This window comes from Anguilla rostrata, chromosome 1 (genome assembly GCF_018555375.3).
Source record: "Anguilla rostrata isolate EN2019 chromosome 1, ASM1855537v3, whole genome shotgun sequence".
NCBI lineage: Eukaryota > Metazoa > Chordata > Actinopteri > Anguilliformes > Anguillidae > Anguilla > Anguilla rostrata.
The window spans coordinates 28,865,914-28,876,356 of record NC_057933.1 but is presented as its reverse complement, the minus strand read 5'-3'; the positions used below and the strand labels follow the sequence as shown (position 1 = coordinate 28,876,356).

Sequence of the window (10,443 nt, the reverse complement as noted above, 5' to 3'; positions counted from 1 at the left end):
AGTTTGGGCCCCCGCTTCCAGCCCTCGGGACGGGGTTGAGCAAACAAATTCAAAACCTTCCCGGGTAAAGGGGACGCACTTAAAACTGGTCATGTACACATCTTATTACGGCAGTATTTTTTCCTTTGTCCATCAAACTGATCAACTTTAATGACTTTATAATGCTCAGGGGCACACAATAGTCAGTCTCCATCGTTAAAAAACACTACCCCCTTTATTCTAAAAGTTTCTCAGTCAAGAAATCCCCCACCTTATCTTTAAAAATCTAAAAAAAGGGTAACAGGGTGAATGAAAATTAACATTGCTTTTTGTTCTTTTAATCATAGTTTCCCCTTTTTGAAATAATTTAAAAACTTAGAAAAATACCAATGTGCTCAATGAATTGTTTAAACTTACATTGGTGTATCCTGCTTTTAACCTGGGGGCAACAAGCAGGAGAATAGAGAGGAAAAAATAATTAATAGTAAAAAACATAGTCAATGACAACACCTTCATTGCATGCAAAGGCACTGGTTTTGCTCAACAACCTTGACAAGTTTTGATCGTGCCATCACAGAGAAGAGCTCTGAGACTATTTGCAGACAGCAAACATAGTGAAACAAGCTTACCGTCAGTGCTGTCCTCCACACTATCAACACCCATGCTACGTTCAGCAGAAGTATATTAATCTCTTCCCAGTTTGGGCCCGCTCTCCAGCCCTCTGGGAGCTGGGTGATGAGCTGAACAAGATTCACAAAACCTTCCCAGGTCAGAGGACTGCACTTCAACTGGGTCAACTTGTACACATCTTATTACGGCAGTATTTTTTCCTTTGTCCATCAAACTGAATCAACTTTAATGACTTTATAATGCCTCAGTGTGGCCACACAATAGGTCAGTCTCCATCAGTTAAAATACACTTATCCCCTTTATTACTATAGTTTCTCAGTCCAGAAATCCCACCTTATCTAATTAAAATCTCATAAAATGGTAACATGGTATGAATGTACAATTAACAATTGCTTTTTGTTCATATTAATGCATCAGATATCACCATGCTGTAATGAATAATAAAGCCTTCAGAAAGTAGTATAAATTACCTTGTCAGACAGCCAAAGAAATACCTCTTTGGAGAAGGTAGGGATTGTCAGGGAATTCAGCACTGGGCAAAGGAAAGAATCGTATTGATTACAAATGAAATATTACTGAAATCACAATTCAGTGATCAGCACCTTTTCTTTGTCTATAAATGCTGGAAAAACAATGTACTTTACATTCCCTTTTGGAAAATTGATATGTAGGCCAGGATATTTCAACCATACATACAACATAAAGCTCGTTATTATTAAGCTGGTTGGAAGGTACATTTCTTGAACCAATATGGAAAGATGGCTATAGGTAACTGTATTTCTTTATAATAATAATAATAATAATTGAGTTACTATACTGATATTCATTACCGCTATATCACTGTGAATGCAAAGATGAACAAATCAAATCATCAATTGGAAGTCTGTGATAATAATGAACTTTTCTAATAGTCAGCTAAAGGTCCGTAAGGTCCATGTATCCTATATCTTTATACACAAACAATTTCCCATAATTAATTGTCTATTAGGCTAATCATTTCTTGATATCTATGATATTTCTTGTTCGGTGTTAATATCTGGCAGTTATTTCAGGCTATAAATTAAAATAATTGCAAAGGAACAAATACAAATATTTTTCAATTCTACTGATTTTCAACGGACTGTCGTCTCTGCGTTGCTAGCAACCATATATTGATAGTCATTTCATTAGCCACTTGGCTAGCACTGCTCTCTACGGTGCTGATCTTGAAAGACAGTAACCATACTGACACAAATAAATTCCACTGATACACTAATCTAGACTGACAATCTATGGGTCTCACCTCCTCAGAAGAGACAAACCAGATGACACAGGACACCATATCGGGGGTCGGAGACCCTACATGCCTAACATTTCCCTTTCCCATTACTTTTAGTTTGAATGCAATATTTAGGTAGGTCAGTCCTTGCCATAAATTAGTCTGACCCCCCTTTCCTTCTCTCCTAAACCTTAACCCGGCATCACCCAATCAGGGCAAACGTCCTCAAGTCATGCTGGGTAAGGTATTTAAGATTGCCACTGGAAAAAGTTTGTGTGTTGCGTTGGTGTCGGAGCCTTGAAGAAGAAGTTTTCCGCTTTTTATTTTGGTGGTGGTTCCTTGGTTGTGTGCTTTTAACTGGTTTCCTTGTGGCGCTGGAAGTGGGTGATACTTTGGCAAGGTCTGGCTGATCCGTCTCTCTCTCTCTATTTTCTGGTATTTCTAGGTTAGTTGTTTAATGTTTTGCTGTATGTCTTCTGTTGTGTAATTTAGAAGTAGAATGCCTGCATTCAATAAAGAATGTATGTTTTCAATTAATATATTTAATATAATTGTATAATTATATAATATAATTGACTGCTTCTTATTGAATTCAATTATTTAATCTTAAAACCTGGTATAGAGCTTGTTTTGACTTGTGGGTTGATTCCACCAGTGCACAGTAGACTGACGTATCAATGAATTTGGTGATTTTAAACATAATTATTAAATTAAATCAAATAAAATATATTTTACATGTAGGTTAAGTGAGGGGTTCTAGCATGCAATATCACTTGGTTCAGTATTCAGAGTGCTGAACATTTTACCAAGGACATTGGCTGTTGGAACCGCTGGATTCAGAACAGAAACATATTTTTAATTAATCCTTGCTTGTCCGACAGGAGGGATCACCTCTCAAAGCCCTAATCTTAGAATAATGGGATTGGTGGGAAGGGTCAGCCTCTTTTTTTCGCTTGTGGTACCGGGACATAAAAATATCACGTTGCCTTTTTCCCCACTGCTTATTTTTTTTACCCAGAGCTGGCATGTCTCCTAACACTTTTCTTTTGTTCCAAAATAGAAAGAAAATTGACTCTTGTGAAGAAGGGAAAATCAAATGACTTGAACACGTAAGGGGTATATGCATGCTTTCAGCCTAAAATAATAGGCTGGTACTGATTCATATGCTTTTCTGAAAAATACGGTTTTGTGTCAGGACTGTCAACTACAAAAAAAATGTCAAAAGCTGTACGGAGGAAGTGAAAAGTATCTCCGTAACAGCCCTGTGATTCAGAGCAAAAAATTAAATAACTAGTAATGAGTACAATTCAGTTCAGTAACCCATTTTTGTGTCCCAGTTTTGGGGACAGTTTGGAGGGACACATTCTCTACACGTAAAAGTATTCTTTATCTGCTTCACATTATGATTATTTTTTGAATACATTTACTATTTAAATGGTAAGGAGGTAGTTCATAGTGTTACATACATTTACCGTTATTCAGGAAGTTGTTTTAGCCGTCACTTGTTTTTTATGCTTTCACCTGATGTGCTTGCTTTCTTTTCATGCTTAGTCAAAATCAAAAATCGTTTATCATGAAATCAGCTTGTCAGTTAACGTCATTGATGTTGGCTAGATAGCATTGTCTAATTTGTATGCATGTTTGTATTTAGGATAGGTTTAGCAAGACATTTTCCTCTCACAGACAACTGTACACCAGGATATTACAATTTTTATAGGTTTGTGTAACAATGGACATCTAAAAACTGAATTTGATGTCACAACCAATTCAAAGTGCCTGTTCATCTCCTTTGGATTCATTTCACATTTTCTATATGTTGAAATTACGGTATATATAAATGTATAGTAAAAGCGAGCAATTCTTAATGCAGTTTTCCTGAGTGACGATACTAAAACTTAAATGAGATTCACCTGTATTAATTTGAAGTCCACCTGCATTTGAAAGATGTTTGAATAAATGTCCCTGTCTTTGTGAGGTCTCAGAACTGGCAATCATAAAGATTCAATGACCTGTCTGTGGAGTTTATAATCAACTTGTTTGGAAACGGAGCTAGGGGAGTGTAAACCTGATAACATTCCTAGGAGCATGATGAAGTCTGAGATAATTAAATGGAAACAAATATGGCATAACTACCAATGCGTTAAATGTATTTAACTTAATGATAATTTCCATGTTTCGTTGCATAAAACACAATCAATTGAAGCATCAGTCATTGTAAATGCAACAAGTTTTATTGGCTTCTTTTCTTTGTTTAGAAATGCTCTTGGCATTTGTAATGGCTCCATATGGAACCACAGAACCTAATTAATGTGGTAATGTCAAAATGCATTTTTAAGGCCCAGTTTCCCTCTAAACTGTCATTGCCACTGCAGTGGGTAGCACTCCCGCCTCACAGCAGGAAGGTCCGGGGTTCAAATCCAGCCTAGGCCTTGGCTAATTGGAGACTCTAAATTTCCCATAGCTTTGAGTGTGTAAGTGAATGGTGTGTGTGATACATTGGCCAGGGTGTATTGGAAATGGTCATTGCCTCCATCTGCGATTTCCTAATATCTTCCCTGTTATTTTCCACAGAATTACCTAAAGATATGTTAGCTAGCTAAGTGACTTCACTTGAAAAGCTATTGAGCAACAACCATTACTGCTGCCACGTCTGGTTATTTCTCTGTTCACCCACAATACATGAGGCTGCACCGAAGAGTCAACCTCGTGTACTAAGTTCAGTCCCGCAAACAGCGTGCGTGCGATGCAGCAGTTGTAAATCTTTCATTGCAAAGAAGTGTGTTCCGAGTGTTCTGCCCGCTTCCTTCTCACCCCGTCCAAACCCTCCTTCCTTAACCCCAGGTGACATGGACCATATGTACTTTGTAAGAGTTGATTTAACATTGGACATTTTACTGTGTTTGCCTTTAATCTTACAACATTTGCAAGTTAATTTCTGCAAATTGGCATGCACAGTGAACACTGCAACCAAATAACTTTTCTGTAATTTGAGGGGTGGGTGTTTAGCGTATTTTCATTACAAATCTGAAAGACATGGACAGTAAATGGACATGCACATACCATTAATGCAAACTGAAGTCAGATAGCATTACATTAAAAAATTAAAAGGATGTGAAAATATTATTCAAAAGAGTAATGTTCTACCTCCGTGCAGCCAAAAGTGTGCCTTTGACTGTGTAAAATTTGTTCAGTTCAATATGTTTCTTTAAAGAATTGATTGTATTTTATGTGAATTAGTATGTAAGAAAATAACCACCCTTTCTTGCTTAGTTTTGTTGTGGTGAGAATGTCTGCATTACAATATGCTACACTAGGCGAGGTATTAGTCTGTATCAGTCTTGCCATTACTGAACATTGCATTGTGGGAAGAGTCCATGGACCTGCATGCATTTTTGAAGCTACTGGACCATTCTGTGTATGTGCCCATGTTCTGCGGCCATGTTCAAACAGCCTCAAAAGCATGAAAGTGCAGAAGTCTGTGAGTGACTAGCAAAGTCCTGACAAAACTCAAGGTACAGCATGAGTGCACAGCAATTCCCTAATCTATTCTCATATCCTTGGTGATACATGCCCTGATCATTAGGAAATGTGTATTTTTTTTTTTTAAGAATTAGATTCTTATGTTTTACTATTCATACTATTCACACTATTCATTTTGAGGGCACGCCTGCATGAGAAATGTCATTTTGAAAAGGCGGTAACACATTACAATAAGGTCATTTGAAATAACATTAACTTATGTGGTTGTTAACTACTATTGACTGAAAAGTTAATCTGTACAGCTTTGTTAATGTATTTGTACATTATTAATTCATGTTAACAACTACATTACTTGCAAATACCAATTCATATTGGAATTAAAAATAAACAGTTCATGCATTTGTTAATGGCTAACTCATAAGTTTATCCCAAATGTGTAATCGTGTAACTGCACCATCAGTTAATGTATCTGTTAACTTCTAACTAATGAAGAGTTAATGTCATGTTTAACTGATGTATTTGTACACCATTAGTTCATGTTGACAACTATGTTAGTTAATGCAAATTTGTGCTTGCAAAGTAATGAGTTAACGACCCAGAGTTTATAATTGAAATCTCCCATGACACCAAACCACAGGTCTATAAACGGAACCAGAAACACAACAACGGAAGACCTCATTCTCAGGCTTTTTCCTTTTTCTTAGCACGGGGAAAATTGGCCTCAAAACCAAGTCACTTGGAAAATGTGGAAGTTTCTCGAAATTTCCACACCACCTGGCAAAACTCAGCTCAAAGGTATTATTTATTTTTAAGGCAAGAGTTTTATGCTCTCACCTCCTTTTAGGTCACATTCCATCACTGAGCTCCCTCCCACATCTGCTCACTGACTGAAGGTGACATGCACATCTGGAGGGGTGGCAGAGTAACACTGGTTCTGAAATATACAGTATGTCCACCATAACTATAGGGTTAATAATAAAAAGCGCCAAATTCAAACTTCACAAAAAGAGGTGAATGAAAACTAAATAACCAACTGCCATTTGTGTTTTAAAAGGAACAGAGTGAGAGAAATAAAAGGGAGAGAAAAGTAAGAAATAAGGAAAGAGACATCGTTATGAGGAGACTATTTACAAAGGAGAGATTGGAGGACACAAAACATTTAATGATAAAAGAATGAAAGAAAATAAATATAATAATTTGAACAAAAAGAAGGGAAAAATGGAAATGGAAAATGTGAATTTCTCCAGATTGGAATGGCCAGTCTATGTCAGTTCACTTCACTGCAAGCTTCTTTCAGTTTGGATGGGCTTGCTAACAAAATATGTGATGCCAAGCCATTGCTGCTCTTCACTCCATGGCCCACCAATTAAGCTTGTGCTGAGTCAACACTAATTTAGATAATGACACTGCCCTGTGCAGACTGCCGGCAGGTGTCGCTGTTGTGCGAAGAGGCACGCGGATGTCCCGCTGATTGAGACCCCCCCCCTCCCACCCTTCCCTGGGCGCGGCCACACCACATTACTTACCACCCAGCAGGGCTGCCAGTCCTGCCACAGTCTGAGCTCCATATCAGACCGCAGGGCTCCTCCACATACGACTGCCTTAACAGTAAATGCAGGACATCTGCCATTTTCAGCAATAAATATTTTAATAGCCATGACACACGTTCCACATGAAAAAGCTTATTCTGTCATTTTTACAAGTTTGCACCAGCTACCGTTCTCAGGCCATGATGAATTACAGTACATTTAGGACTGCCGATGACGATGGTAGTTCGTCACAGTACAGGCCTCAGTGCAGAGAGCCTCAGAGTTACGATTCCTTCATGCCATTTTTACAAAGTGTTCTGCACACCCTTCCTGAATTCCTGTAGGGCTGCGTTTTCAGTTTCCTGTTTTTCCAGGAACTTACATTTGCCGAGTCAGCGCCCAAGCACTTCCTTCTCTTTTTTATCCACAACTTATACATCACACCTGAAGATTACACTTGTGCTCCGAACACAAACGATAATGTACGACGGAGCATTTTTGAAAATGTAACCTAGGCGAAAATGTGGGGAAATTGGGACAATCTTTGAAGGAAGGAAGACTGGGTAACTGGCTTTGGCAAAATGCAGCACGCGCACACTCCAGCCCGCAGGGCACCCCGTGAGTCTGAGAGGCCTGATTTCAGACAAGGAGAAGCCAGAAAAGTCCCTCTGCTCTTCACATCCAAGGAGCCATGAGCGGAAACTCCTTCTGCACCTGCGGAAGAGAGGGCTTTGGCTTAGTACAAACAAAGCCTTTAAGGCAGGGCTACCTTAACATTAAGGGTTGTCTTAAACAAACATTCAGTACAGCAACAAATTACAAGGACAAATGTTAGCTAAGGCTCTCAATGATGCCAAGCAGCTCTGTAAACCTGTGCATGAGGAAAAAGGCAGATATATGTTAAGTGATCCACATTTACCTTGTTTAACTCAGGGAAAAGCTCCTGAATTGCAATATCCAGCAGGACATAGGTCAACTGTGGAGTAAAATACAACTCGAATTACTAACTATATAACCGCAACTCTTTTCAAAAGTCTCTAAAACGTAAACATAATGTTGACATATGATTTACCTCAACGTGTCAGAAGTGACTCGCACAATTCCCATTCAAACTGGCTAAAATTTAATTTAAATTGGGCTGTGTGGTTATTATACAGCTACATTCTGAATCAGAGTTTAAGGTGCATAAAAAAGACCACAAGGTGCTATCAGTGACTATCAATCAGGCATCTAATACAAATCTGTTTGACAGACTTAATATCAAAACTCTATTAACCAGCAATCAGGCCAGTCTCCAACTTTGACCCACACCTGTCCCCTTTGCATTATCCTGTATATTTAATACACTGCTCATTTTCAAATGTGGTTACCATCACAACACAATAAAAAGCAAGTATGCGCTATTCCAAAGTCTCATAATACTGACCATTTAGTTTGTATAGTCAGTGACAACTGATCCAACATGGCAGGTGTGCTTCCTGCAATTTGCCTGTGTGTTTTTCTTGCCCCCAAGCAGCACACTAAGCTCCATTGTTGAACAGCAAGGCCAACCATTCACATGTTTTTGCTCTCAGGTCACACAAGGCCTTGAGCTCAGGCGGAAGCATATCAGCCCACATATAATGATTGACTTTAACCTTGTAAGAGCAGAAACAAAAGGCTAACGTTGTGATTGGACGGGCCTACCGTAACAACTGGGAAATTCTGAACAGTGGACATAAAAAAATTGGCATTAAAAGTAAAAAAAGAAAAAAAAAATTAAATAACTGGATTGGCTAGTTCTTGCTGTTTACCTGCTTGTTGAGGACTGGCTGCTGCAGCCCGTCAAAGAGAAGCCGCACCCCCTCGTACTTGGCCTCGTCGCCAATGCACTTCCCCAGGAAATCTGCAAGGGAAGAAAGCAGCAGCTCAACATGAAGTTTGTGGGTGTGCAAATGACGCCCCCTGCAGGGAAGCAAGGAGACTTCACTCTTCAGAGAAAAAAATTATGGACAACCCACCCTCTGCATCTCTGGGCTCTGTGTGTTTTCGTTTTTTTGTAATCCTTATGCTTTCATATAAAATACCTTTGATGCACCATGTCTCGGGAATATGCCATCAGCAAGACTGTTTACTCCATTCTTCCTCAAAGATGTGTTTTTTAAACTCATTATGTGGCAGGGTTACAGCGGCAAATTGTTTGATTTCAAGGGAATAAAATGCAATCTTAGCTCTTGAAAGTTTGGAGGTCCTGTCTGGATTGGTTCTGGAATAAGGCCTGTTTCCAGATCATTCCTCTAATGATGGGTCCCAGAAGCATTGGGTTTTTCACTGTTTTTTGGCCTGCAGCATTACACGGAATCATGCCCAAAAGCTATGTGGCGGCCGTGGTTGAGGCCGAAGTCTAATCCATATGCGTATGTGTGAGAACTCGGGCACCGACCTGGAATGTAGCGCATCATTTCTTCAAACGTGGCCTTGGCTCTCTTTTGCTTGTCCTCAAATGAGCGGGGTTCACTGTTCTCACAGAAAACTGCATCTGAAATGTTACATATGCTATCAGAAAGGAGGGCAAGACACTATCTCTAAATGTCCCCCACCCTGGTTTCCTACTTCAGCGTGCTAAAAATATATCAAACACACATTACAAGTGATGTAAATGTGTACAGGACCAAGGTTCAATTTTTCTATGTCGGATCAATGAATTATTGGAAAGTGAAGAATCTTCCACCATCTCTGCTATTTATTTTTGAATACATACTTCTGGATGAATAATTTCCTCTGTCAAAATCTGCTGCATAATTAAAGCCTTGCAGTGTATCACCATGTTCATTGCAATCACACCTTTAGTTCAGGGGGTGATTCAAGACAACACAAAAAAAATTTTCCTGAAAGATCACAAAGTTATGAACGATAAAAAGTACAAATACCAATGAGGTGAAAGAAATATTCTGCTCTTTACTTAATTTATCCTGAGTGATGTGACCATGCATGAAAAAGAATAATGTTTATGGAAACCCACATAATAATAATTCCACAGGTTGATGCTTATATCAGCCTGGGCTGCGTTTCCCAGAGTCTCCTTAGCGCTACATGCATCGTAAGTTATACCTTAAGGTCTTCCTTTCGGTCTCGAGCTGTTTCCCAGCGTCTCCTTAGCTAAGGTATACCTTCTGAAAGGTATACCTTTAAAAGGGTGGTCTGAGGCACTCGTAAGCTGTCCCTTAGCGATGCGTTCCGCTCATCCTGTCACAGTTTTAGCCTTATTATGCCAACATTTTGCTTTTCAAATCGTTTGTCAAATCAGTTGTACTACAGTCCGCATCTAGTAGCACATCTGCATGCGAAAATGACATAGTTTAATATTAACTTTACGAAAATTAATTATCCAATCAACGTTTCTGTGCATAGCACGTCATGAGAATGTTGTCGTTTCACCTGTCTATTCCCATCATGATGGTAATTAAGTATAGGGCCTATCCATAATACTAATCCAATTTGTGGGGAAAAAGAGAAAGTTTTTATTTATTTATACGTAGTGGAGTTAACTGAGGATATGGCTTTCCTGACTGCATACCCTGTAGAAAT

General features: G+C 38.9%; 1 protein-coding gene across 7 annotated transcripts in view; it reads right to left on the bottom strand.

The window, feature by feature from the left end:
- Positions 1-6,974: 6,974 nt before the first annotated feature.
- The window catches only part of LOC135253808 (sorting nexin-14-like), a 32,276-nt gene continuing 28,807 nt past the window's right edge, over positions 6,975-10,443 (bottom strand). For 6 of the 7 annotated variants that reach the window (XM_064333588.1, XM_064333632.1, XM_064333614.1 and 3 more), the window contains 4 exons: positions 9,299-9,394; positions 8,670-8,761; positions 7,796-7,852; positions 6,975-7,590 (listed from right to left, as the gene is read on the bottom strand). In XM_064333588.1, coding sequence (XP_064189658.1) covers positions 7,552-7,590; positions 7,796-7,852; positions 8,670-8,761; positions 9,299-9,394 — 284 coding nt within the window. In that variant the 3' untranslated portion in view covers positions 6,975-7,551. The remainder of the gene's footprint in view (positions 7,591-7,795; positions 7,853-8,669; positions 8,762-9,298; positions 9,395-10,443) is intronic. The other variant, XM_064333623.1, reaches the window with a different exon arrangement.